Source organism: Syngnathus leptorhynchus, chromosome 16 (genome assembly GCF_054491065.1).
Source record: "Syngnathus leptorhynchus isolate UIUO chromosome 16, UIUO_Slep, whole genome shotgun sequence".
Taxonomy (NCBI): Eukaryota; Metazoa; Chordata; class Actinopteri; order Syngnathiformes; family Syngnathidae; genus Syngnathus; species Syngnathus leptorhynchus.
Window position 1 is genome coordinate 719,403 of NC_141210.1, and position 27,960 is coordinate 747,362.

The 27,960-nt window shown below is 47.4% G+C and overlaps 3 protein-coding genes across 7 annotated transcripts in view; 2 read left to right on the plus strand and 1 right to left on the minus strand.

The window, feature by feature from the left end:
* The window catches only part of spag9a (sperm associated antigen 9a), a 61,101-nt gene that overhangs the window by 27,720 nt on the left and 5,421 nt on the right, over positions 1-27,960 (plus strand). Inside the window, exon 33 of one of the 4 annotated variants that reach the window (XR_015068417.1) lies at positions 6,357-7,571. The exons of 2 other annotated variants lie outside the window; for them this stretch is intronic. The gene's annotated coding sequence lies outside the window, so the exon portion shown is untranslated. Of the gene's footprint in view, positions 1-3,397; positions 4,173-6,356; positions 7,572-27,960 lie in introns of those variants that run through there. One more of the 4 variants, XR_015068418.1, reaches the window with a different exon arrangement.
* On the plus strand, positions 8,005-11,862 carry tob1a (transducer of ERBB2, 1a). 2 transcript variants are annotated; one of them, XM_085932993.1, is made up of 2 exons: positions 8,005-8,162; positions 9,620-11,862. In XM_085932993.1, exon 2 carries the CDS (start codon positions 9,814-9,816, stop codon positions 10,846-10,848), a length of 1,035 nt encoding a protein of 344 aa, XP_085789119.1. In that variant the 5' UTR covers positions 8,005-8,162; positions 9,620-9,813; the 3' UTR covers positions 10,849-11,862. The 2 variants fall into 2 exon arrangements, with proteins under 2 accessions (XP_085789119.1, XP_085789118.1); XM_085932992.1 differs by lacking the exon at positions 8,005-8,162 and adding an exon at positions 8,290-8,774.
* Positions 24,757-27,656, minus strand: wfikkn2a (info WAP, follistatin/kazal, immunoglobulin, kunitz and netrin domain containing 2a). The gene is made up of 3 exons (XM_085932984.1): positions 27,145-27,656; positions 26,428-26,744; positions 24,757-26,334 (listed from the first exon to the last, which is right to left on the minus strand). The coding sequence occupies exons 1-3, from the start codon at positions 27,349-27,351 to the stop codon at positions 25,128-25,130; spliced, it is 1,731 nt and encodes a 576-aa protein (XP_085789110.1). The 5' UTR covers positions 27,352-27,656; the 3' UTR covers positions 24,757-25,127.

Below are 27,960 nucleotides of genomic sequence, written 5' to 3' on the forward strand. Positions count from 1 at the left end.
CGTGATATTGGTGGAGTTTATTGCATTTGCGTCGGCGTTTGTTTTTAAGCGCAGACCCAGAAGCAACCCTCCGAGCTCACCTAATGATTTTTTCCACCCGCTCCCCCTCTCGTGTCGGTGGTCCTATCTTTGCTGCTGCTAGTGCTTTTCCATGTTTGTAGGAGTGCACTGGGTCAACTAGCGATGACCTCTTCTCCTCCTCTGTACTTTCGCAGTTCACTTGCATCTTGGCATGCTTCTGTACAAAGGAGCACATTTGAAAATGCTGTCGCCGTCACAAAGCGTCACTTCTAGGACACTAGCTGGGAACAAGGAGGCTATTGAGCGCTGCAGTAAGGGGAGGGGAGGGGCGGGCGGGCGGGCCCGCCATTCGGGCTGCCATTTGACAAGGGGGTGGGACTCAACCACACTTGGGTAAGGTTAGAACGACACAGGATGGACCCACAAACTGTTTACTTCACTTTTTCTGTCACTTGTTTTTCTGAACCCTGAGACAGAAAAAACAATTAGGTTGAAGAGTTCATACATACTGTAGTTCCCATCCAAAAGTTTTTAATGACTGGAATGTGTTCACATGACCCTTGGCTGCACATCACCTCAATTATCTGCCTCTGTGAGCCTTCGTATCGTTGGTCTCCCTCGCACGTTGCTCGTCTCGAAGGCCTTTTCCTCTCCTGGCCCAAAGCGACAAAAGTGAGAGTATTTGCAGCTTGGCAATAGTTTGCCTATTTTGATTGGCCACAATATTGGCAAAAGTCTTTTCGTTGAATTTACTGTCGCTGTAAACAGTTTAGATTTCAATACATTCACTTCTCCTGTCCTATTTCGGTCACTTCAAATCCAAGCTCTGAGCACACATTTGCCTTCTGAGCCAACTCCTCTGTCTTCATCCCTAGTTTGTTTTTGCAAGTTACAGACTGTTGCGACCAAAATCTTGCTAACCCGCGCTTGGTGTTTGTCGCAGTGACATAACACATTTGTGCAGTTGCGATGACCTGCACTCTGGATGACCGCTCCGTAGCGCTCGTAGCGCTTTGCATAGAAACAAACAAGGAAATCGAAAAATACAAGGATGTGGACTTGTTACGGGGGAATTGAGAAACCTCCGCAGCGGATTTGTCTGATTTGTATCATGCAAATAGTGCCTCTGGTCGGGAAGCCTCAAGGTGTCCCTTGTACAAAGTATTCCCAGCCCTGATGGTGAACCCAGCGCCATCCAGATGTTGTCCTTCTCACATCTGATAGATCCAGCAAAAGCCTCGGGGCGAGTCTCCATATCGCGCTCTCTAAAAATAAACCTTTGCCCTTATATAATCAGCGAATATGCGCGAGCGAGAGGTTGATCAATGGCAGCAGGTCCACACGGGCGTGCGATATGTTGAGCCAGCACTTTTGGTTGAAAGTCACAAGTGAGTCTCTAATTCATTCCATACAGTAAGACATTTATGCAACCGTTTTTCGTTGGACTTCAAAACAAAGAGTCAAATCTGTTTGGAGTTCAAGTGGAAAAACAACAGGGGATCCGATTTTGCATTCCACGCAGAAAGCTCCCATCTTATTTTCATCAGATTTGGATTGGGGACCTTGGCGACTGTGGAGGCTTTCTCTCCGAGGAGTCGTCTATTTGCAACTCTAGACATACGTAGTTTGGCCTTCATCTGTTGGACTCGGAGCAAAATACAGATTGAGGAAAGTACAGATTGTGAAGATGAAACCGCGGATTTAAAACCCAAATGGAAACGTGGCGTCACCAAACAAAAATGATCCCTTCTTGTCTGCTCACTCATCCTCCTCGTGTGACTTTATTGTTATTGTTCCCATGGTGACTGCGAGTGAAGGACTCACTGGGACTTTGGTTTATGCGGAGGTGAAGGCAAAACAACAGTTGCAGTGTGACAGAAGGGGGGACGGGATGGGACGGGACGGCATGTAACACCGAGGAAGGCTGTTGTCAGTCGTAGCACCCTATTCCTGTTCGTCACTTGCACGGCTGAGGTGGGCGTCGCATTTGCGTCAAATATCAGCGAGTGCGCGTGAACTGTGTGTTCCAGGCAGCGCCGTCATTTTCATTCAGCTTTAAGGACAAGTGCGGGGAAACAAAACGCATTACAGTTAGCATGACTCTATATATATATATATATATATATATATATATATATATATATATATATATATATATATATATATATATATATATATATGTGGAGTAGACAATTGCTAATCACTTAGCTAATCTAATGTCGCCCCCAACCCTCCACTGTTTATTGCACCTCAAATTGGTATGTGCGTGACTCTCCTTGGATTTCTCCGAATTCTTCCAAACCTTGTCACGCAGTCCTGGCTCTGCCAATCATCTCCGGTCCAAATATACAATCTCTGACACCATTATGTCAAAAGCTGATTTGTGTCTATGTGAGGCGATAGATAGGTACACTAAGTCAAAGGTCAGGGGAGAATAGATGACACTGACGCGGTAGATATTCGGGGGATGCCGTTTGCCTTTCACGAAGAATCAAAGAAGAGTTTGGGCTTCAAATGCGTCAAGTGTGAAGAGTAGCGGCCGGGTGCTTCCTCTTCCAAAGATGAAGAAGGAAAAGACGATCGCTTCGGTTTGAAGTCTTGAGGCGCACGAGAGGCTCGATCTGTTTTGGGCCTCCGGTTATTTGCATTGACATCAGTCAGTATAGCCTCAAGATCTGACCGGTGATTTCGTAGGAGTCAGTTTGACAAAACGTTGTGAAAAAATAATCGGACAGATCAAGTTAAGAAAATAAAAGATGCGCAGTTTACAGCAGCGGACTTTACGTGATCCGCAAGTTCCTCATTAACGCACAAGTCAAACGTGAGCGCTGGAGCGCGGCGATGCGATATTGGCTCACCTCGCACGCTCTGCAGGACGGACTCTAAATAAAGAAAAGGATCATGTGCTGAACTCATTTTAGCTATGCATCAAGTCCTCCATGATACCATATCTGTTTCCAAAACAGGTATGGCGCAGATAGCTGCTAGGACTGGGTTACCGCTGATCATGTGTGTGTGTTACTATGATTGCGCATGAGGGTCTGAAGGAGCACCATATTAACACCCAGTGTACTGAGACGCCATGTCTGGAAGGCCCACGGCAGAGCGGGCGCTTTATGGACTGTGAATGTGCTGCTCCATACGTACATACACACACGCAGTGTGGGGGGGGGGGCAAAGTGTTTGCAGCCATAGATAAAGGCTCGGAGATATGAAAAGCCATCTCGCTTAGGATCGCCGTCCTTGCACAACTCCAGGAAAAAAACATTGATGAATAATTCCTTTTTTTCTCCACGCAACCCGATACATATATGATATGATTCATTGCGCATTGGATTTTGTCATTGCTTAAAACGACTCGCACATTCTCCAGCAGAGACACTCAACACTGGAAGAGGACATTTGTGTGGAGGCACAGGAAGTTTGCACTGTCACCGTGCTGCTGATGTGGATGTGGAATATGAACCTGCCTGCCTGCGCAAGGGCCCTTATCTGTGTGAGCAGCTTGATGAAGCAACAAACGTGTTCAGCAGTCGCTCGCATTCTTGTAAATCTTTCATGACCCTGCAGTCAATCTTTCCATGTTCTTCTAGTCACTGGATGTCATGCTGTTTTTGATTTGTTTGTATGCATGCATGGATGATACACAGCTTGAACGCCCACTCAACATGCATCCACGTTGCCTCCCTCCCTCCCTCCATCCATCCATCCATCCATCCGTGCAATCTCAGCCATTGGTCATCTAAATGTCATTTTTTCCCCTTTAACCAACATCCATGCTTAACATTCGTCAAGCCGACCGCTCCGTCCATCATCTTTCCTTCCTCCCTTCCTCTTCTTTATTTCTTTTTCCTTCCATAGTTGCTCCTTCCTCCATCCATCCATCCGTCCATCCATCCATCCATCCATCCATCCATCCATCCATCCATCCATCCATCCATCCATCCATCCATCCATCCATCCATCCATCCATCCATCCATCCATCCATCCAGCCGCCCTTCCAGATTGAGCTGTCGGCCCGGCATCGACCGGTCCACTTAGTCCTTCATTCATCCGTTCATCATCCTTGGTTTTCATCTATCAATTCTTCCTCTCCTTCCTCTCCTTCCTTCCTTCCTTCCTTCCTTCCTTCCTTCCTTCCTTCCTTCCTTCCTTCCTTCCTTCCTTCCTTCCTTCCTTCCTTCCTTCCTTCCTTCCTTCCTTCCTTCCTTCCTTCCTTCCTTCCTTCCTTCCTTCCTTCCTTCCTTCCTTCCTTCCTTCCTTCCTTCCATGAGAACTATATGTTCCAGCGTCGCCGCGCCGGATGTGAAATGTGTCAATGATGAATGGATGAGATGCAGCTGCTTTCTTGTGACAATGCACTGTGGCAGAAAACACTTCCTTTGTAGTTTAGAGAGCAGGAATCTCATTGGGATGAGGACGAGATTATGTATTGAACGCTTGAAAGTAGCCCGTCCGAGGGTTCCGTGCAGCTGGATGCAATTACATATTCAGGACGTCTGAATGTGTTTGGGAAAGCCAATTTTTTTTCATCCCCAGACACGGACGTTGAAATGTGTTGATTTCTGTTCCATGAAGCTGGAGGTTGTTTCGTTCAGTTTCTTCCCTCCATCTTGCTGTCTCCCTCCATCTATCCATCCTCTCATTTGTCAAGCGGCCTATCAGCCTGCTGTTTGCTTTTAATTTCTCTGTGTGAATCTTAATGGCGTCGTACGACTCTGGGTCACTTTTTTTTTTTTTTTACACCGTTAGCTTGAAACGATTTCTTTCCTTCCTTCTGAGCTCTTTTCTTTTGCTTCCCAGACATCCGGTTGAAGCGAGTTCACCTTTAATGTAAATCTCTCGACACATCCTGTTTCTTTTCCTATGGCTATTTTCAATGCATTGCGCTGCGTTTTGTTTTGCAAAGCTCTACACTATTTGCCAGCCTGAGCCGCTGTAAACTCCAGACAGTAATTGATGAGACAGTGTGTGCTCGGGCCTCAGGTCTGTTTACTATTTAGATCGTACTCTTGAGGTGTCGAGACTCATCCAGAGTAGAAATATACGTGTTTCCCTCATGTGGGACTAATTCCGCTTCTATTTAAACCATGATGATGCTTGCTGTGTTTTTTTTTTTTTTTTTACTTTAATGCTGGAATGACAAATAGTGAACACAGTCTTGTCATGCCCAGATCATCAAATCTACTTTGTCTCATCTTTCCATCTATGGCTCATTACCAAATGGATTCCCTTCTATGTCCTTGAGGCAAAGTTTTGTCACTGGAGACAGTTTACAGGCAAAAAGGCCAGCGGCGGAGAAAGTGCCTGTTTGTACGTGTGTATTTCCACATGCATGGCAGTGCAATTGACAAGCCTTGTGGCTCTTTGGCCTTGCTCGCACAACGTAGTGGCTTTGACTGGGACCAAGTGTAGAAGGAAGTGCTCATGTGACCAATGGGAACATACTGTCCCGAGAGATATCAGTGTGGAAGACCGCTTGTCCTATCGTGCCCATTTTATTTGTGTCTCTCCATTTTGGGGTTTTTACCATAAAAGTCATAATCCACATTCTGTCTTCCATATATTTCTACTTGTCAGTTGTGACTATGTAACATTTAACAGTAATTTGATTTTGTTCACCTATTTATGCTTGTGACGTACAGTTCCGGGTAGAGCAATTATACGCCTTACCTCTAGATGGCAGCAGGTAAAATACTTGCAAATTTTCCAATAGAAAATATGTGCCTGGGCTCAATAAAAGGTGTCTGTCCTATGATGTGAATAGATTTGAGTTGTTTCTGCGCTCTAATCCGTTTGTGGCCAAACAGAAAAAGCTTCCTGCCGTCTTGTTTATTATTAGCAACAGTTCTAGGCTTGTCACTTGAGCGTTAATGCTTTAGTTGTTGCGTCACAGTGACAAAGTAAGTTTCCAGTCGGAGCGGCTGTCAAATACGAACAGCATTCTCTCTGCCTTTCCTCATTCCGGACTCTACCTCGTTTATTCTTCAAAGGGAAAGCCAGGCATCTGTGTATTACGCGCCGCGCCGCTGCCCCGGGCGCCGTGCAGACTTGTGTTAAGTAATAACACGGCGTGACGTCAAAGGCTCTCCGTGTGAGCTGCGAGAGGGAGGGAGGGAGGGAGGGAGGGAGGGAGGGAGGGAGGGCGAGGCGGCTCAAATGGGATTGGAGGAAAGCGAGCGAGCGAGCGAGCGAGGGAGGGAGGAGGGGAGGCAAACGCTGGAAACAGCGTGTGAGAATCTGCATGTGTGTCAGCTGCTCCTGCTCTGTTTGCTTGATAACGCCGCGCAGACAAACAAGTCTTGAAATAGTGTTTCATTTTTCTTCCTGCCAGCTCTCGGCCTCTAAGTGGACACTCCGCATGTGCCGCTTATGTCATATTATCATCGTTAGTCCTCAAGACCAAAGCTGTACATTAAAAAAAAAAAAAACACGTACACAGTACCCTCCCATCTGTGTGATGCGAGTCAGTCTCCACTTCTCGGTAAGCACAAGTGACAGAACTGGCACCGGACTGAACGATCCGTTTGGGGATTACACCCTAAGACAATATAGCAGTCTTAGCGTGCCTTGTTATGGCTGCTGACCTTTCTCCGTCACTTGATATCTGTCTTTTCCAAGTGTAAATACCACAGGCGTGCATACACGCAGTGCTTAAAAAAAGCAGCAGAATCAGCACAGAATGTAAAGTGGCAGTTTTGACTTTGGCCCTAGAGGACACTCCATATAGTATTACGTTTGGCTGAGCTGTTTACAGTCAAAACAAGGCGCGGAGCCACATGAGCGCTAACCTGCGCTCTAATCTGAATGCACGGGGCTTCGTCAAACCTTCTCATCTTTGGGTGCTGGCCCGCCTACTGTCGGCGAGCCCCGCTGCGCTTTGCATGGGAGACTTTTTCGCACGTATTTGCGGCTTTGCAACTAGCACATGACCGTGCTCGGCACAATTAAGTGCTCCAAGAATGTCCATCGACATTGAGGATTAAAAAAAACACATGCAGACTGTTCTGAATTAGGAATAGGAATGACTGATAAATACGGTTGAAAAGTTACAATGATTTCATCCACGCACCGGGAGAAAAAGGGCTAATAGAAATCAATTTCAGTCGCCTGAGGAACATTTGGTCTGTACTCAGAATAAATGAATAACAGTCAAGACCACTAGGATACCCTTTATGTAGGCGTCCACCTTATGAATGAATGTAATTGACAAAATGAACGTTCCAAGTCTATCCAATGGGCTTTATGGGCCACTGGCTCTGTTTTTCCAACCAATACACAGCACGCATGTTGTTTTCAAAGGCCATTCGGAGGCCCTGCCGCGTGAGTGGCCCCCGGGCTTCAGTCCGTGCACGCCTATACATTAATCCAACCCTGAGTTCAAAGCTACAAAAGTAGGAGTAAACAAGATTGCAGTTACTTGAAGTATTGTACTCTACAGGTCACGAGATGTGGATTCATGTGGCATGGAAAGTAACCTCGTGAGTGACTTTGTAAAACGATGACTTAACGTCACAAATGTATATACATATATATATATATATATATATATACTGTGTGTGTGTGTGTGTGTGTGTGTGTGTGTGTGTGTGTGTGTGTGTGTGTGTGTGTGTGTGTGTGTGTGTGTGTGTGTGTGTGTGTGTGTGTGTGTGTGTGTGTGTGTGTGTGTGTGTGTGTGTGTGTGTGTGTGTGTGTGTGTGTGTGTGTGTGTGTATATACACACACACACACATACATACACACGGTGTGATACATACATATACATACATACATACATACATACATACATACATACATACATACATACATACATACATATATATATATATAGGGGGGGCTCCCTGCATATGTTCGTGCTCTTTAAATCTGGCAACAGCGGCTTGCGTGGAGCCCGAGCGTGACGTCAGCAGACGACATCAGCACCTTGGATACGGGCTCGCCACTCACTATAGGGATCCTGCCCCGTTTTGGACCAATCACGGCGGTGTTTTCCACATTGCGTTCGACACCACCCACGGACCCACTTTGCTCCTGCTCGCTTTGGGACGATTATTCAGCAGCAGCAGCGGCGGCAGCAACAGCAGCAGGGAATCTCCACTCAAACACAATCCCTTCACAAGCAACTGTGAAGAGAAAACAGGTAAGCGCTCCTTATTGTCCTATTTGTGTTTTTGTATCGTGGCAGTGTACTGCTTGACGGCATCGCTTTGGCATTTTAACCATTTGCTGTCAGCAGCCCTGCCTTATCTCTGACGTAAGCACTCGTCACAGGCGTCCCTCCCATTTCGCGGAATCAAATGTCTCAAGAGTGATAGCGCGCAGCGACCAATGGGCGAACGGTACGGGCGCTACTCAATGGGCGGGACTTGCGTTTCCAGCCAATCGAAGCCACCCATATTGTTTTGACCTCTGTAACCGCATCACCGCCTACCTCGTGCCCATGGCGGAGGAAATCTATAAATAAGGGCGGTCGTCAGCCTGGCGGAGTCGAAGTCGCAGAACTCCCGAGAAGGAGGGAGCCACTCCGCCTAGCCTGCTTAGAAACGCTCGAATTCACCTTCAAACCCAGAAACTCAAGCAATCGGCAATTGTCAGACATTTTTCATCTTCCGGAATACCTCTCTTTTTTTTTTATTAGAAAAAAAATCTTAATATATTATAGGTGAAGAAAGTATCAGTACTTTTTTCTTTCACTATTTGCACTAGCAGTACTCGACAACTTCTGAGAGTCCTTTTGTTTTTTTCAACCAAAGTGAGTATTTTCATTCAGCCCTTGTGGTTGGTAACGCGTTACGTTTAGCTCTTGAGGCTTTATTTTGGCTGCTTGACGTACTGAAAGCTCTGTTAACTCTTACTAAGCTGATTTGCTGCGTCAGTCCACGAAAGTTAAAGGTTCGTTTGTATGGGTGTGGGGACTCCTAGTTTGTTCTGCAAAACGATGTCTTTCTTTATGATAGCTTTCGAATGACGCGTTGGGGAACAGAAATTGTCGCCAGTCGGCTCGATTTTCTCCCACTCGTAAATTAAATCGATCAAAGGCAGAAGAACGCCACTATTTATTGTAAGCGTATTGCTCGAACTTTGCTAAGCTGATAAGGCTGAATGTGTTATTTCGCAATACTTTGCTGTACATTTACCACAAAGGGGGCTGGTTCCATGACGGCGTTTTTTTTCCCCCTCCCTCTCCAAAACCAAGGAGATGAATATTCGAGTACAACAACAAAAAGATGAGTTTTTTTGGTGTGCCTCCGTTGACCAAGCCTTTTTTTTTTTTTTTTTTTTTAATGTCGATGAGCCGATTAAAATCCTTAGCGCGTTTATATTGAAGCCAGTATTTGTCGAACGAGAGGACGTATTTGCTTTTTGCTGTGTAGGTAGATGGGTGCAGCCATTGTTTTGGGTGTTTCCGATAGCCGCACAGTCATTGGATGGACATTATTGACTCAGTCAATTCTATGTCCTGCTTTTTTTCTATGGAGGATTGTATCATGCATTTGAATTCCCATTCATGAGTATTGTATTGTAATGAGATCTTACTTTGACTTTTTTCAATATTTAATCTGACTAACAGTTGTATGCTTTTCTTTTCCTTTCCAGAAAGTTTCACAGTGTGTGGAAAGAAAGTTCTTCAAGTCCAGCACTTTTGCCCTCGGAACACGATAGAGCCCACACTTTGGTCCCATAGGCCATTTTGCGTCGCCAACCACGGCTAAACAAAACAGACCCAGTCGAGCCATTTTCACTCACGCGCGCCCGGTCTCCGCTTACCTGGTCAACCTCAGCAGTTAGCTATGCAGCTTGAAATCCAAGTAGCTCTCAACTTCATCATCTCGTACCTGTACAACAAGCTGCCCAGACGGCGGGTGAACATCTTCGGCGAGGAGCTGGAGCGGCAGCTGAAGCAGAAATACGAGGGACACTGGTACCCGGACAAGCCGTACAAGGGCTCGGGCTTCAGGTGCATCCACGTAGGGGAGAAGGTGGACCCCGTGGTGGAGAAGGCAGCCAAAGAGAGCGGGCTGGACATCAACGACGTCCGCCACAACCTTCCCCAGGACCTCAGCGTTTGGATCGACCCTTACGAGGTGTCCTACCAGATTGGGGAGAAGGGCCCCGTCAAAGTGCTGTACGTCGACGACAGCAACGAGAGCGCGCCGAGCGCAGGGGGTCTGGATCTGGACAAGGAGATCAAGAACAGTTTCAATCCGGACGCGCAGGTCTTCATGCCCATCAACGAGCCCATGGGCGGCACCTCGCCCAGCTCCGGCTCGCCCTCCCCTCCTTTCGGCCACTCGGCGGCGGTCAGCCCCACTTTCATGCCCCGCTGCACGCAGCCTTTAACCTTCACCACCGCCACCTTCGCCGCCACCAAGTTCGGCTCCACCAAGATGAAGAGCAGCGGGCGCAACGGCGGCAACAACAACAACGGCGCTAACGCCGGCGCTGGCGGCAAGGCGGCGCCGCGCACCTCACCCACCAACCTCAATGTGAACACTCTCCTGAAGCAGAAAGCCATCTCCACCTCCATGCACTCGCTCTACGGACTGGGCCTAGGAACGCAGCAGCAGCAGCAGGCCAAGCCCTCGGCCCTGTCCCCCAACGCCAAGGAGTTTGTGTTCCCCAGCCTGCAGGGCCTGAGCGGCCAGAGCGCCCTCTTCCCGGCGGACAGCTCGCTGGGTCTGGGCCCGCTTCCGTACGGCAACGCCTTCGACGTGTTTGCGGCCTACGGCGGCCTTAACGACAAGTCCCTGATGGACGGCTTGAATTTCAGCTTGAGCAACATGCAGCATTCTAACCAGCAATTCCAGCCAGTCATGGCCAACTAGTACCCTGAGCTAGTACTAACGACCAGATAATGTGACCGCTAGCAGAAGAAGGAGGAGGTCTCAAACTTCAAATGCACATTTAGAAAAACAAAAAGGAAAGAAAAAAAAAAAAAGAGAAGCGAATGTCAAGGTTAAAAGGAGAAGTGACAGCGTCGGTCGGTCGGTCAGTCGGGCGATGGGCTATAAGATCTCAGTCACTAGTCTTAAGAATACGAGCCCGAGGGTGAACGACTTTGCCCCCTCGAGTTACAACTTTTCTTTTTACCTACCCTCAGTGGTGACGCTTGTTGTACGAGATGTCCGAGCTTGGTTATCCAAAACTTCAACTTGCATTATTGTTATTTCATTTGCCAACCAAGCACAAACTATTTTTTTATGTTACTGTTTAAGATATATTTAAACGAAAAAGACAAAAAACACAACAACAAAAAAAAAAACCAACTTAACCACGAGTCATGGCCTGCCTCTTTCAGTATTTTGACAGAACTGGACATTGCCAATCTTTCAAGAATTTGGCAAAGCTAAGTGGGATTTTCTGGTCTTTTTTCTAATTGTATAATTTAATTTAGTACAGAGTTTGTAAAATATCAGAGTATCTATTGTTTCTACGACACGGTATTGCATTTATATCTTTTTACTACTCCAGTGATCTGTGATGGCTGCAGCAACTTTGTTTTCTTTTTTTATTGAAATTATATAATAAAAAATGAATCCATCTTTCAAAAAAAGACATTGACTATTCTAAAGACTGTGTACAGATTATTCCGTAGTGGTGGGATTTAAGAAGATTTGCTTTTGGGGGGGGAAAACACATAGTTGTATTTTCTGTTAAGAGTAAAAAAAAAAAGATTTTTGCTATATTATGGACAAAATGTAATCGTATATTAATTTTGTACCTACATTGTGCAATACTTGATAAAACAAAACGGTATAACAAAGTATTCGGAGTCAGTGTCTTACATGTTAACAGGGACTGATAGTTTATTAAGTTTGTATTAAAAGGCTTGAAAATAACAGCTGGTTCACTTGGGTCTTTGTGGGGATGTCCAAGCACTTCTCATCAAATATTCAGTTCAACTGACTGCAGTGTTAGTGAGAGACAAAGTTCACAAACGTACATTTCAAACATTACAACAGCAAAATCAACCCATTTGAAGCCATGTCAAGGGTTGGCAATTTTGTTACTTGCCGTCCACTGAAAATGACATCACAGTGCCCAACGACTCTGCTTGCAAACATCACGTGACCGAATCCAAACAATTGAGTCATTCTCGGTTGCCCCCGGAGCGACTGTGACGTCATTTTTATCCGACAGCGAGCTGCAAAATGGCCGCCCCCGAGCGAGCTAAAAAAAATGGCTTTATTTCGCTGCTTCATTCATCGTCCGTAAATGCAATATTCATCCAGGTGCCGCGTTTCTTTCACTTGACTTTTCCTTGAAATGAACAAAAGCTCAAATATTCCAATGTTGACAAAGAGAAGGAGTGTTTGCCAAAGTAGCAAAACGGAATTGAAATGTTCTAGGCAAGCAGCTCGCTCCAATTCACCCAGTGATTTTGAACACTGTGCCTTGTAAATGGATAAGGAGCTCCAAAGGGTTTGAGGACACCTTGTTCCTAAAAGTCCCTGTGTTGTTGCGCTCAAACACTGCGGAGAATTTCAATAAAAAGCCGCAACCTTTGAGAGCATGCAGTTTGTGCATATCTCCAAATGTCCGAGACCAAAATAACCCTCGTGGTGTATCATGATCCCTCTGGGGGCCGCCTCATCGTCACTTGACTGTCTGCGTGTCCCCTGATACTCTTACGAAGGGGGGGGGGGGGTGCTGATAGTGCTCTGTAAAGTTCACCGTGAGTGTTTGTGTGCTGATACTGTGTGCACAACATAGTGTGTGTTTGTTTATCATCATCGGGGTGAATGTCTCAGGGGAAGGTCGGGCTTCAAATGTCTCGAATGCTTCCCCGCTGCTTTTTTTTCTCATCTATGGAGCAGAGGCCTTTACTTTTATACATATGACAATGACTTGATTTCTAGTGTACGTTCTCATAGTAATGTAACCCGATTACGGTTATCGACTTCAGCGGTTGTGTCCTTTGGCCAAAGATAGCGAGCGGAACGCATGTGTACGTGAGTCCAGCGCTGTTATGTAATAACTCGGAAAATTTTCCTTCACTGACTGCTCCGTGAAAAGTCCTTCGATAAGTACGAGACGGGCGAAAATATATGACTCTGGATTTAATAAGCAGGTCATGTCCTCCGCAGCGTCTGACTATTCTCAGGAGACTGGAGTTGGAAATCCAAGAAAAAGTCAAGTATATTGAGCAGTGTTTTCCCCATGTCGCCATTGATATGCTACAGTGGCCATCTTTGATTTTGATATTTGTCCATGATCTCAAAGAAATCAAAGCATTAAAAGCCAAAGCAGTCATATATAGTTCAAAGGAAACCTCTTTAACGTGTCATTGGAAATTCTGCGGAATCTCCGACAACTTATGTCACAAGACTGGTTAATGACAAAAAAGAACAATTCATTTCCATGGAAATGTTCTTTCCGACATCAAGTAAATCATTTGAGACAACCTGACATATTGCCAAGGGCCTTGTGACCCTTTACCGCCAAATCTATTGACTTGAAATTGACACACGTCATTTTCGCCAGGATGATATAGATGAACATCCAAACACTAAGAATAGAAATGAAGAGAAAGCAAATCTTGTGCCAGGCTGCCAGTCTGCCTCCCTCCCTCCCATAAAAAGACGTTGCAGCTCAATGGCGCTGGTGGTGGGTGCCAGCTGACAAGACTTTATGGTAATGTTACCCTCCTCAGCAAAAAAAAAGCACTTAATGGCTTTTCATTGGCCTGCCTTGGCTTTCAGCTCAGCCCATCTATTTCTGGAAGCACGGCAGAGCTGATTGAGCAACGATAAGCTGGCGGGAATGTTGCTTTGCTATTAACATGACTTCAGCACACCTTATCTGTAGCGCACAGGGGAAAGAAACTATAGGAGGGAGGATCTGTTGGCTCCTTATTAGACCTCTTTTATTTTCCAGCAAATGATAAAGCGCATTGCTCGACGAGGCGCTCGGGGTGTTGACACACTTTCAAACAGTTGCTCACACCCAGTTGGAACACACCAGTAATGGCCGGTGGGCACAAACACTTTTGCATCCCTTCAAATATGCAATTCTAATTCCCCCCCCGGAGCTGAAAACCGGCATTAGTATATGCAGATGGAGGCATGATATTATAAACAGGGATGACTTGGAAAGCGCTTATTTTATTTTAGATGCATTACACGTCCGCTTTATCTCCTTGTACTTTCTCCATTTAACATTTATGAGGCATTGTGGGACTTGTCTGCTTTGCTCTGTACACTCAAATATTTCCCCGGCAGACACCCGTGTGTGTGTGTGTGTGTGTGTGTGTGTGTGTGTGTGTGTGTGTGTGTGTGTGTGTGCGCCCAGCCCTTTAAACAGCAAATGATCTTATCCGCAGAGGGAAACGAAAAACAAATACAGTACAGACTTTGCGCCCTCCCCCACCCTAACTTTTACCTCTAGTCTACACTCGACTCATTTTTGGCCTCCAGCGCTATCACGCAAGCGCACCACTCCCATACCTGCTGCTGAACGTCCCACGAAACGCGACAAGGGCAAAAGTCTTTTGGAAAAGCAACCAGAGGTTGGGCTTGATCAGCGCTGAAATCATGAAGATATACCATTCCATGTGGATAAAATTCCATGTTTTTCAACAAAGACCACTGTGTTCCCTCCCACCCATCTGCTATTAACTTCTCCGGGAAAGGAGATACTTTCAGTAGTGTCCAAGTGACATGAAACACCGCTTGCCATGCGGGAATTAATCAGTGCAGTGCAATCTGCAGATCAGTGGCACCGGTGCCGCTGGTGAGGGGAAGAAGGTAAAAAGGGGGTGGGGGTGGTGGGGGACACCTGCTATCCATCACTTCGAACTGTGTGTGTGTGTGTGTGTGAGTGTTCAAAGGAAGAAGGAGATAGGACGGTGCAGCAACAAAAGAGTCTTTTGTTGTCCCTCACAAGCTTCATGCTCACGAGGCTGATTTGCAGCCACGATAGAGAACATTGCTAAATTGTGCACAGTATGCACAGCATGCGTGGACTTTTGTTGAAGATGAGACAGGTGGCAAAATGCAAGATTGATGTGTAAAAAAAAAAAAAAAAGTGCATTGACGTTAGCAACTGCTGCTACCTTAATAGCGTCCTTATTCCTGATGGCGCATTACTATAACATCAAATTGTGATCAGCCTCAACAAGGAGTTGTGTCAAAAGAACGTCCAGTAGCTCACCAACATTAGCTGCTAACCGGCAGCTCGTTGGCTAGCTGCTAGCGTGTCGTTAACATGCTGTGAGGGCGATACTTGAATTCCATTTCTCTGCAGAAAGACAAAAAGCCATTGAAAGTTTCTCCCTGCAACTCTTGAATCCATCCGCACTATCTTTCACGTACGTCACTGCAAAGTTTTCTCTCCAGTTGATGCTTCTGAAACACCTTTCCTCTGTCTACTTAGAGTCAAGTTGGATTTACCTGACACATACCTCAGAATGCTTTGAAGGCTCCATGAATAATATTTGCACATCTCTTATGGGAGAGAGAGAGAGAGAGAGAGAGAGAGAGAGTCAAGCGGCTGGGCCGAGAAATGTCCGACTTCTCTTGAAATGGTTTCCTTGCTTGTGTTAAGAATCTGGACGAGAATTTGGATGCGCCTTTTTGTGTCCTTGAGAACTGCTAGGAAGATTGACTGGACTTATTGGATTGGAAAATGATAGAGTGAGCGAGAGCACAAGCGGCAACCTGGGCCAGAGTCTGTGATTGGATCTCTTTTGTGAAAGTGTTCGGGGAATGTCGCCACAGCTGGAACAGCAAATGCGAGGCTCTGGAATTTCAGCTATCTCCACAAGAAAGCTTCCCGGGACGCAGTCCTTCGTAGCTTCGCTTTGGACCAAAGCTTCAGAAAAAAATTGTGTCCTGCTACTTTACTTAACCAAATGTAGTGAGGAAAATATTTCAAATTTCATTGCTGCTTGTAACTATATCTAAATGGCAATTTACATAAGCAAATGTGCAAATCTCCTTTTTTTTCCCCATTGACTCGGTGTTTGCATAGAAGGCCCGGGCGGCCCCCCCAAAAAGAGATTGGTTATCAAAGTTGCCTGAAGCAGCAGATGTCAACGACTTCACGAGGTAGTACAAAATAGACCAAAATTCAACTGCTTGGAGTTGACGTTTCTTGACTCTCACGAAGAAAAGCGTTCATTCGGAACAAAAGGTCGCCTTTGCGTGTTTTTGGATGGGGAAAAGCTACCGTGCAGTGTGACTATTAGCCCCACTTAAATATAGCACATTAGATTGGAGCCGGGCCATTGCCAACGTGTGACGCACACTCGTAGCCATCGATTGACGTACGTGCACGTGTGACGCTTCAGGTCCTTTGGCTTGCTTTTATTTGAAATGACAAGAGCCCATTACTCAGCTCATTATCGGCACAATCTCGGGACCTATTTTCTTTCCTCACAGCTCACACTTGTCGTCGTTTTGAACAAGAATCTCTTTTTGTACGATGGGAAGCAAACGGAAGATGAATCATCGTCGAACAACACACACACACGCTGGTGTATTTATCCGCAAATGTTTGCTTTGCACACAGATTGTTGGTGGATTAAATGATGTCACTGTTCTCCCACACAAAAAGCAAGATGCTGCTTCAAGCTACTCCGTTCCGTGTGTGCGTAGGCAGGCAGGCAGGCACGCTCGGTGTGTGCGTAGGATGCTGTGATGAGTCCACAATAGCTAACTAGGAACAGCATCAATGAAACAAAGTTTGGGTTAGATTCTATTTTATAAATGTTAAAAAAAAAGTCCCTTTGGATCTCATAATATCAAAGAAGCAACTGCACGTGTTAGCTGTTTTTCACTCAATCATACTTTCACAGCGGTGGCACATGTTGACAACCTCCACAGAGCACTTTAGTGGAACATCTGTGGATAAGAAGAAATGATCCTGCTGCTCAATGCCTTGAATGCCTCTCACGCACACCCACACTACTGGAGAGTGGGGGGGAAGCTGCAGGTAGCTTCTTCTCCAAGCATGGCCACGGAGCGACACAGCAGCAGACGCACGCTCTATCTTATTTCTATTTCCACACTTGTTCATCCTGCTAGCGGTTCACGGTCGGCCCGAAAAACACGTGATTGAGTTCTGTCGGAGGAATATATCGGAGTGGCTTGGAGCCAAATAAGGAGGAGGGCCACTTCTGCCATTGCAATGTGCTTCTTATAAAGAAAGACGTGCGCTGGCTGGCTAGCTGGCTGGCTGGCTGGCTGGCTGGCTCCTCATAATATAGCTGGGAGGATGTAGTCACTTAAGTGCAAAGAATGTCTTGTATCCAGTTGAGAGGCAGGCGGCCTTTATTTGAGTAAATAAGGGTGGAGCTGACACACTCGTGACACACTCAAGCCTGTCGGCAAGGGGCTCTTGAAATCCTACCGTGTCATTGTAGCATCGGGTTACATGTGGGTTCTTGATATGGAGCGATATCAGCAGCAGCAGCAGCAGCAGCTTGTAAGGGGCTCGAAGAAGGGGGGGGGGGGGGGGGGGGGGTTACCAACAGCGACACCTTGTCCTTGTTCATTTCCTGCCTTGCCTGCAAAACCTAAATCTAATTAGAACAGGAAAACATCATCCCGATGAATCTGGTCCAAAAATATGGAGCCATCTTGTTGACCTGTGCTGTGGGCTGCTGATTGTGTTTTTAAGAGCGGGCCGGCCACGTGTGAAGGATAAAAATAGGGAAAAGAACAGATGGATGTCTTTTATGTAAACAGTACAGAGGAGCAGGCCAAGTGGACAGACAGACAGACAGCCTTTCAGATTGGTGGCACATTGCATTCATTTCCTCCTTGACGGGGTTTTCCTTTGCGTGCACGTTTGGAAAAGAGAAAAAAAAGAATCACCTGGGTGTTGCCAGTTTCATGTGCGCGTGCATCTTATTGGAAATGGGTTTGATTGAGTGGCGCTGTTGGCTACGCTCCAGCTCTACTGCAGACGTCAGCGGCTCGCGAAGAAGGATGGCACGGAGGACCAGCGGATAGTTGGGCTGCAGGCAAAACGGCAAATATTACCTTGCAAACAAAAATGACTTGGATGATCGGAGCTGACGTGAGCTGGTAAACTCCAGTTGATGAAAATGTAAAGCTGTTGCCGGGCTGTCTTCCTTCCTAGACGTGCTAATGGTCAGGTTGAGGCTGACGCAGCGCAAAATAGAAACATATGCGAGCGACGTCGAGGCTTCTCGCTGAACCAGAACACAAGGATGATCATTTGGTAGAATCCCCTCCTACGCGAGGGACCCACAGACACTGATTATAGGCTATTTATTTGTTTGATGCGTGTACTTGGGTGTCATTAGACACAATTATGGATCCCATTTGAAATCTTTGACTCATTTTAGGTGTGTTGGGGGGGTCATATAACCTTTATCCCCAACGTCGGGCTTTGCTGATTGGCTTCGACCACAATTGAGCAGCCTGTGAGTGACCCGAATGGTTTTCATGCACGGCAGAAATCGATGGCAGCTCCTTCTCCCTCACCTCTTAACCACCTACTAGCATCAGGAGTGCTTGTCCCTGGAGAAATACTGATATAGCTCGCAGCCAACCACTTTAACAGGATATTGAAAAGCAGGCAAGGGACAACAGGGTCAAGCGCACCGTGGTCCTGACTAGAACGACAATTAGCACTCAATCCATACATTTGATATTGTTTTATATATTTTAGGATCATATATCGTTTTTATTATGCCGTTCTAAACAAAAGGCCATAGTGACAACTTGACTGGGGTTTTCTCCTGATCTTTAAGAGAGCAAACCTTTGCGTCTGGAACATTTCACAAGACATTGCACAACATTTACACCAAAAAAAAGAAAAAAGAAGAAGCAGGTCAAACCCATCTGACATGATCTACCACCCGGAGGACACACACACACACACACACACACACACACACACACACACACACACACACACACACACACACACACACACACACTGGATCCCCAGTACCCCCGCCTCTCCTCAGCTCTTCTCAAATTCCCTTTCCAGCTGCAGTAAGGTTAGATGAGCCTGTATATTCTCCTAAAAATAGTAGCGTGCAAATCATCAGCTACCCTATTGTCAGGGAGGATGAAGAAAATAACCCAGAGAAAGAAAATATGCTGCATGTGGTTTGGCTTTCACTTGAGTCCTCAGCCGTGAAGAAGCAAACAAACAAAGGTGCACGCACGCACGCATGCACGCACACACGCAGGCAGGCAGGCTCGCAGACAGGCAGGCAGGCAGGCAGGCAGGCAGGCAGGCAGGCAGGCAGGCTCGCAGGCAGGAATGCTGCCCAACACATAAATAGCTTTTTCTCTCACATCCTGAAAATTTCACTCACATTCTCTCATGCAACGCGTGAGCACGTTCACTCGTCATTTGTCGTGGTCCCGATATGTTGCGTTTTGGTGCCCGGGAGTCATCGAGGTGAAGAAATGCAGGCAGACAGCTTCAGTCTCAGTGCGGGGAAAGGTGAACAGATGGACAAGCACCTAAAGCGGCAGATGGGAAACAATTGGAATGTGTGTGTGCAGATAGGAAAGTCACAGTGAGTTTCAAGTGCCAGAGGATAAAGAATATATGCCTCTGAGTGTATTCTGTCTGCATGTGTTGCTAGCTACTTTTGTTCAATGATAGTATGCGAGTGCCATCAATCACCTCAAAGTCTGAGAAATGCTTCAATATTGATCGATCGGGTAGCAAAAGCCATCAAGAGTTCTGGAGCGCTGGCCATGGTCTGTCTGTTTTGCTTGTGTCATGAGCCAGGCTCCTGCCTCTCTCTCTCTCTCTCTCTCTCTCTCTCTCTCTCTCTCTCTCTCTCTCTCTCTCTCTCTCTCTCTCTCTCTCTCTCTCTCTCTCTCTCTCGCTCCCTCAAATGTCACGCTGTGCCAAGTGGAAGAGATTCAGCCGACTCACAAACAGCGCGCTTTGCCAACTGCCGCACGCCAGTTCCGAGGTGTGGTGAGGAGGAAAGCAAGACAATATGAAACACCATCAAATCCCAATTGGGATTCAACAATGGCTCCATTTAAGGAAAATCAACAAAACACAAAGTCTCTCACGCAGCCGGCCGGCCGCTTTTGAAGTAAGACCGCAGCGAGCCGAGCGGCAGCAAATTCATAATTGGCTCACACTGAGTCACTCCTCCAATTACACGTTGCGGAAAGAAAGCCAACACGGGAGCTCCCGAAAAGAGGTGGCGACTTCCCCTGGGGTACGACAAGCAGGCGCCCACCCGCCCGCCCTCCTCTTAGCCACGTGACAGACACCTTGCGCAATAGAATAGCTATGCAACATGCCAAACGAGGTCACCTTTCAATGACAGGAAAAATACATCCTTTAGCTTCAACCCACAAACGCATCTTCATCATCAAACTTTGCATTTTGTTATGTGGACTAAAGTTCAGTCCGTGTCTTACCTATATGTTATGTGCTAACGTGCTAAGCTAAGTATTTCCAAATCTGTCTGTCACTGATGTCCACCTTTTAAATTGCGCTTGTCCTGGCTAACATGTAACTTGCAATGTAACTTAGTCGCAATCCTCCACAGCCCAGCCACCCACCCTCTTGGCTTCATAATCAGAGTTGCCGAGCTAAGCAGAGTGAAAGCACAGGAAAGAGGTGCTCGACTTCAATCGGTGGGCCTGAGCGGGCCCCAAAAGCTCCGATTACATTGCACATAATGAGAGGCCTGGCTCAGCAGGCTCACACATACAAACACAAACACACACACACACACACACCAACGCACTCATACAGAGGCATTATGGCGAATGCCCACTTCTGTTCTTTTAGTCTTGACACCTTCATTTAATAGTCGCGTGTACGCGGTTTATTGCTCGCTTGCCGCTTTAGCCGAGGCCATTCGCATTGCGACGAGCTTCATTGGAGCGTCGTCGCCCTGTGCGCCTGCCTGGCTGCCTGCCACAGAACACCACCTCACATCCCGTCAATATCATTGTACGGTGAACGTATGCTTTTGTGGGTCCAAATAAAAAGAAAGAGAATGAGTGAGGTCATAGACTTTAGCCGCAAAGGCTTCCAGCTCAAGGTTTGCGAGAGTACAAGCAGGCTTTGTCAAAGCCCTGTGTGCACTGCTCTGTGCTGCATTACAATGGAATGGAGACAGAGAGAGGCCCTAACAACCTCTATTGATTAGGAGTAAAAAAGAAAGAAAAAAAGAGTTGCACCTAATACCCCAGCCGTGGCTTGGTTCTGCTGCAAAGATAATGGGACTGGACTCCAAAATGAATTGTAACGCAATGTGATCTCATCATCATGATCTCGCGTATGTATCTACACCCTTGCAATAGTAATGGCGCTGGCTATGTAGGGCAAAGACCCCCACCGAGGGTGAAGCTTGCCCATCTGTATGTTCGCAGGACCTTTCCTGGATCGTACCATTATAGCGTTTAGGATAGGGGAGTGGATGGTTTCATTCGATTGCAAACAAATAATAATGTGGACAAAAACAAATACAGGGCAATAAAATTGCATTCGTTATATATAACCCAAAAGAATGAGGCAGATGTGCCACCCTCACAAATACTGATGGAAATAAGGCCGCTTTGACTCACGCTTCTCTGCTGGGCTAATTGAAAATATTACCGAGCGCTACTTGCGTAACGTGCAATTTTCTTTTGTTTCGATAGCTCGAGCTTATGTCACCCTTGAGCATTTGTTTCTTGGCAAAGTAATAGACAGCACTGTATATAAAACCAGGAGGAGTGTGGGCCTCTGTCGTGCGTGTCAACAAGTAAGAGTGGGGGGGGGGGGGCGTTCTTAGCTGCCATGTATCCACATTTGAATTGTTTGCTCCAAAAGACTAGTCATGCATGATGTGCTAGTCAGTGGTGTTTTATTAAGCTTCATACTTTTGCAAAGCCTTGTTTAAGATGTCACTCCTGCTTTAGATCCCAGAATTAATTCAGCAACTTTTTCACCCTGCTCCGTCCGGCTGGAGCTGAGCTGCAGTTGTTATGGCAACCGATCAGGCGTAGTGATGTCCTCGGGCTAGCTTTCATTGTGATTCCCCAATGCAGCGAGCGAGCGAGCGAGCGGCAGCCTCCTTAATGGTCACTCGGCAGGTGCTGCCCGCTTCTGGACCTGGTTAATAAGTTCCGTCCCTCGGGGCTTCCGGAAGTATACCGTTGGCTTGCCTTTTTAATAAGAAGAACATTTGAATTAGAGATGTGACCCTGAAAATAGATTTTAGATGCCAATTTCATGTCTGTCTCTCTTTCTTGCTTAATTCTTAACTATTGCTATTGCACATTGTTATGCTATTATTATTATTATTAGAGCAGCAAAACCAAATGTGCTAAAGGAAAAAAATACAATGCCAGATTCAGAATCAGGGCAAAAACATATCGAGCAAAGTTTAAATGTATCTCTGACCAAAAATGTACTCAAATTGAGTTGAGCTGGAAACGGCAGAGGTCAGAGTTCAAATGTCACGTGACGCTGCCGAAGCTGCTCAGGTTGAACGCGCACACACATGAGCTGCACGTGAGGCTTTCAGCCGAGGTCAGCTTAGCGGCATTTGCTTGGCAGCCCTGCTCTGCTCTGCTCTGCTCGGCCCTGCCCTGCCCTGCTCGGCCCTGCCCTGCCCTGCCCTGCCCTGCCTTGGCCTGCCCTTGCCTGGCCTGCCCACTCACATATCCCTCCGTATGTAAAGACACGTGGGCCCTCACAGAGAGCCATCTGTACACCTCAGCCATTAATCTTGCCACTTACCTGTTGATCGTTCATCAGGCGTCACGCCCTCTCTCCAAACAAAGCTGACAAATAATTGCTACACAGTAATCTTCCTTTCTCTCCGTCTCGACAACATCCTAAGAAACAGGTGCGACAAGCATGCCACCGACCTCTCCACAACACCCCATGAAAACAATGAAGCATTTTCATACTCTCATGACGCACAAGCCTGACCGCAATCCAAAAATAGGCAGACTCGCTTGTAATGTCGTTGAGAGAGAGGCGCAGGCGGGCATTCCCTTCCATTTCACGCGATGAGCAGTGACGCCATAGTCTTTTTTTAAAAAAAGCCTCCGGCATCTGACAGACCTGTTCCCGTGTCGCTCGTTTCTATTCTATTTAGAATGTAAACAAAGAAGCCTGACATCCCCAGAGGACATCTGAGTCATGAAACTTTAGACCCAAAGGTCACGCGCCCCCCCCCCCCCCCCCCCCCCCCCCACGCTGCTGATAATCATTATGTTAATGAGGAAATGACATTGGAAAATGTACATGACCCCATGATGTGCTCAGATTAGATCAGCGTGTGCCACAGAGGAGCGCTCAACTGGTTTCACAAGACCACAAAGAACCCACAATAGTTGTCTGCTTCTACCTCCAAACCCAAAATTGTCTTTCGAGTGTGAATGTGTGGAATTTTTGACTGGCCTTCGCCCATTTTTTATAGTGGACACTGTAAAAGCAATCTTTTTTTTTTTTGTCTGTCCAAACTGACCTTGGAGGAGACTCACTGACTAGTTCCAAGACTCACCCTTTAAGTTGGGACTCCCTCCAGCGTCCGCGCAGCTTCATAGCATTTCCCAAAGAGGGAGGAGGTCCAATCTGTCCGTCCCGCTGCTGCCACGGCAACAGGACCTGTGAGGTCATTCTATTTCGAGGGAGGGACTGACTGCGTGCTTTGGTTCAATGAGGAAAGGCCTGGTTGAGACCGGCCGGATGCTGCTTTCAAACTCCAGTGAGGCCAGAATAGGAACCAATCCAAGTTCCCAGATTTGAATATTCGAATGAATCTTTCTTCCAATTAATTTCTCAACTCCGAATTGCAAGTGTCCAAACTACTTGTTTCATCTTAGTAAGCCGTCACTTACTTTTCGCCTTTCTATTGCGCTGCTCTCAGTCGAACTGAAGTAAAAGGCTGCCCTCTAGCGGACGACATTGCAAGTTGCAGTTATTTGTTTTCAAGCTTGGCTGTGGCTTTTGAATTGTCGCTCAAGCTAAAACACAGCAACTTTTCACAATGGAATATTGGAATCCAATCTCAATCCCCCATTTGTAGTAATAATGACATCACTTGCTTCTGTGTATCATGAATGACCTCGAAAGTCCGAGTTCTTCCTCCGTACGGTGTCACCGAGGGCATTCTGTCTGCACTTGTCACGCTGATTATTACGGTCTGTCTGGCTCGGCCTAGTTGGTGGTCTTCGTGTGAACTTGGTGCTGAAGTCAGCCAGGAGTTGAGCGTTTGTGTGGAGCTTAGCCACTCACTTGTCAGCAGCTCGAATGAAAGTGGCCCTTCTCTGGGCGGCCTCATTTTCATTAGGCGGGTCAGAGGTCGTCGCCGAAGGCTGGCTTTCTGACGCGGGTAGTGCGTGGGAGGGGGGGAAGGGGCTAAATATTCAGAGACAGGGGAGATTACGCTGCTTTCCGTTTGTTTTGTCGGCGACGTCTAATGAGCTCATCTCGTCGTCCTCGGCGACATCTTGGCCCGATATTCAAAAGGACAGCCGGCAATCCAAATGCAGAGATCCTTGTTGAGTTTCCTTTCTCTGATCATGAAAGGGAGTACATCCGTCTTTTCCCCTTCACCCTGGCCGGCCTCTCAAAGGATGGCCGGTGGGCCCCAAACCCAGACACAACACAACACACAGCTCCACGGGGCCTCCACAGCTGGGCTGGGCTGGGCCGGGCTGGAATGTGACCCGCTTCAGATTTGAAGGCCAGACAAGGCCCGGTTTGTGTGCTTGTGTGTCAATCTTCACTTTCATTCAAAGTGGCAAGGATGCGTAATTCCCTCTAAAAATCATCTTTATTCATTCATCGGCGTTCCATATCAACGATAACACGGAACCACAGATAGGATTCAGTCTACTGTATACTATTAGAAATAAGTGAGAAAAATAAATATCGTAAAGTATTTCGTAAAAGATTCCACCTGACAGGAACCGAAAAGCTTATTGATTCTGGTAGAGAAAACTGAGGTGTCACATCCGCAGAAAATATGGAAAGAACAACACGCACGTATTAGTTATTAGGACGCTAACGTTAAAGACGGACGGACTAAGGTCAATTTGTGTCTGGGATTTGATCCCATTTTCATTTCAGTCTTTGATTTGACCATTGGCTCCCGTGAGAAGATCGAGTGAGTCAGAGCGCCGGGCGGCTGGCTTCTCTACGGGGTGCCGGGCGACTCCTTGAATAAAGCGCAGCTCCTCTTGCCGGAGATCTCGCGAAGCTTGCGGACCTTGCGGGCGCCCGAGGAGCCCACGAAGCTGTCCGGCTGCAGCACGGCCATCCCGTTGTGGACCTCCCCCATGACGATGAGCTGACTCTCCGCCACGGTGATGTTTGGGCAGGGGCACTTCCAGTCCATATTCAGGAGGGTCACCTCCAAGGGTTCTCTGCCAAAGAACTTGAGCCCCATCTTGTCATCCTTCAGGATCTCCTCCACCGTCATGAGAGCGTGACCCGACTCCTGCTCCTCCGTCAGTTCGGTGACCCGCGCCAGGATGACAAAGTCGCTCCTGCAGAAGCTGGCCACCATCTTACTTTGAGGCTTGCACGCCTTGCAGTTGTGGTTCTTGGGAAAGGGGCACATGCCTTCGCAGGCCTCTTTGGACTCAAAGTTGTTCTCGTTGCCGCCGCAGCCTCCGTAGACGAAAGACTGACACTTGTCCAGGGCCCGGCTGTAGGCCCAGCGATGTTGGTAGGCCTTGCACGGCCCCTGGAGGCTGGGCAGGCTGCAAGGGGCCGCCAGCTCCCCCCCACATGACAGCATGCAGCTCTCATAGGCGTCAAAATGGTTGCGGTTCTTATCGCACTGGCCGTAAGTGAAGGTGAAGCAGTTGTTGCGGCTGGATTCGTAGTACCAGCTTATGCTTTCCTCTCCACAGTCGTCCGTGTCGGGACTTTTTAGGCACTCTGCAGGCGGGAAAGGCAGATTAGTAAGGTTTCCTCGGGCTTCTTTCCCCCTCGCCTCTCTCTTGATTACCGCCAAAGGGAAGTGAGAAGATACACTTCCTCCCACATTTTTGGCCGTGCACGTATAGATGCCGGCGTCTTGAAGCTGCGCGTTATAAACCACCAGCTGGCCGATGTTGGTGACCACCACGTTGCCTCGGACGTGATTGGGACGCATGACCACGTTGTCTTTGCCCTTCACTTGCTTCTCCCAGGTGATCTCCGGCGGCGGCTTCCCGGTCACCTCGCACAGGAAGTTGGCCGTCTCGCCCACAAACACGGCCTGCCGCTGGCCGGCCGGGCCGCTGTGTATGCTGGGCGTCTGGATGTCCGACGGAAGGGTGGTCTGAAGAGCCGTAGTCGGGCCCGGGGTCGTTTCGGCCGGGACGGGGCTGGTGTTTGGCCACGTCAGGTGGTACCTGTAGGAGAGTTGATGATCGAGTCAAAACGGGAATTCTCTGTGCGTTTGGAATACATCAAAAGTGAGCGATCGAAAATACTTAACATGTTACCTGCAGGTGACCTCCGAGATGGAGATACCCTTGGAGCAGGCCTCGGCGTCCATGTAACACTTGTTATAGTAAGTCATGCCGTCGGAGGCGCAGGTGAAGTGGGGCTCTCGCTCGCAGCGGTCCCGGCACTTACACACGGGCTGCCCGTCCCAGATGTCGCACTGGGAGCCTTGCTGGGAGCACATGAACTTGTCGCAGGTGGCTCCTTTGGGCATTCCGATGGGGCCCTTGTTGCCCTTGATGTCGATGTAGCGCGCCGCCACGCAGCTCTTGTTGCCGCATACGTTGAGGCAGCACTTCTCAAACGTCTCGCAGTCCTGCAAAGAGCAGGAGAAATCCATCGGAGCAAGGTTGCGGCTTCCGATCTTAGCTCAGAAAAGTGGACTTTTCATGTGCTAGCTTCCGTGCACATTGGGCTCATTGATGGCTCCAAATGGACCATAGGTGTGAATGGCCTTTATGTGCCCTGAGTTTGACTGGCAACCACTTTGGCGCAGATGGGCTTGGGGTCTGACAGGACTGCTGTATACAGTTCACATATATTTCTTGATCGCCATCGACATTTTTGACTCTGACAAGTTAGTCACCAATGACGCGTTTTCCCACCAGCCTGCTCCACCATCAACTATTTTTTTTACAGCAGCATTGTTGCTATTTTCACCTTCTTAAAAATAATAGATCATGTGTTAATATCCACGTCGATCGATGAGAACTCACCTGGTCGGATTCACACTCGCGGATACAGGTGCTCATGGCATCCACCCACAGGTTAGGGTTGAGCTCATTGGGGCACAGACCCGCGTGAGAATACACCACTTTAGCCACGGACATCGGCATCGCCCCCACCCTGTCCATATCGAGCAGAAAAGTCTGCAAATAGCCCAAAAGAAACCAAATCCATCGCGGAAACAGCATCCACCACATAGCGTGCGTAACAGCGCGGCGGATTCAATCAACCCTTGGAAGAAGCCAACAAGAAATCCGAAAAAAAACTATGTGGAAAAACAGCAATAGTGCAAAGCAAACGGAAGCGAGGAAGTCATGGAAGTTGCTCGCTCGCTCGCTCGCTCGCCCAGCCTGCTTGTTTGCCTGCCTGCCTGCCTCACTAGACGCTCAATATGGCCAGCAGGGAGATTAGCGCTGCAAGATCTAACGCCATCAATTACTGGGGCGCCAAGAACCAACCAACCAGCCAGTCAGCCAGCCAGCCAGCCAACCGAGTGAGTGACTTATAGTTGGGATCAACTTAATTCAGCACGTTTGCAGGCTCCAGCGAGACACCTGCGCACACTGGGCGCCTTAACCCTTAGCATGCAACCTGCAACACATACACTACAATGTTATTCAAAAATGTAGCTGATTTATTTTCACGTCAAAAGAAACACACTTTGATTTGAGTAGTACAGCCTAGCATATCATTTCAATCAACCGCACAGCCACATCAAATCAGAGTTAATGATTCTGTTATTAAATTGAAGTCACTTCTCTAAAAAAAAAAAAAAGTGACATTTTGAATTTGATACGTGTTAAAAA

Excerpts from the sequence above, each read along its gene's own strand:
- tob1a (XM_085932993.1), top strand. The coding sequence starts at position 9,814 with ATGCAGCTTGAAATCCAAGTAGCTCTCAACTTCATCATCTCGTACCTG.
- wfikkn2a (XM_085932984.1), bottom strand. The coding sequence starts at position 27,351 with ATGTGGTGGATGCTGTTTCCGCGATGGATTTGGTTTCTTTTGGGCTAT. Across the intron at positions 26,745-27,144 it reads GCGAGTGTGAATCCGACCAG|GACTGCGAGACGTTTGAGAA; the intron begins GTGAGTTCTCAT and ends TGCTCTTTGCAG. Across the intron at positions 26,335-26,427 it reads ATCTCGGAGGTCACCTGCAG|GTACCACCTGACGTGGCCAA; the intron begins GTAACATGTTAA and ends ACTCTCCTACAG.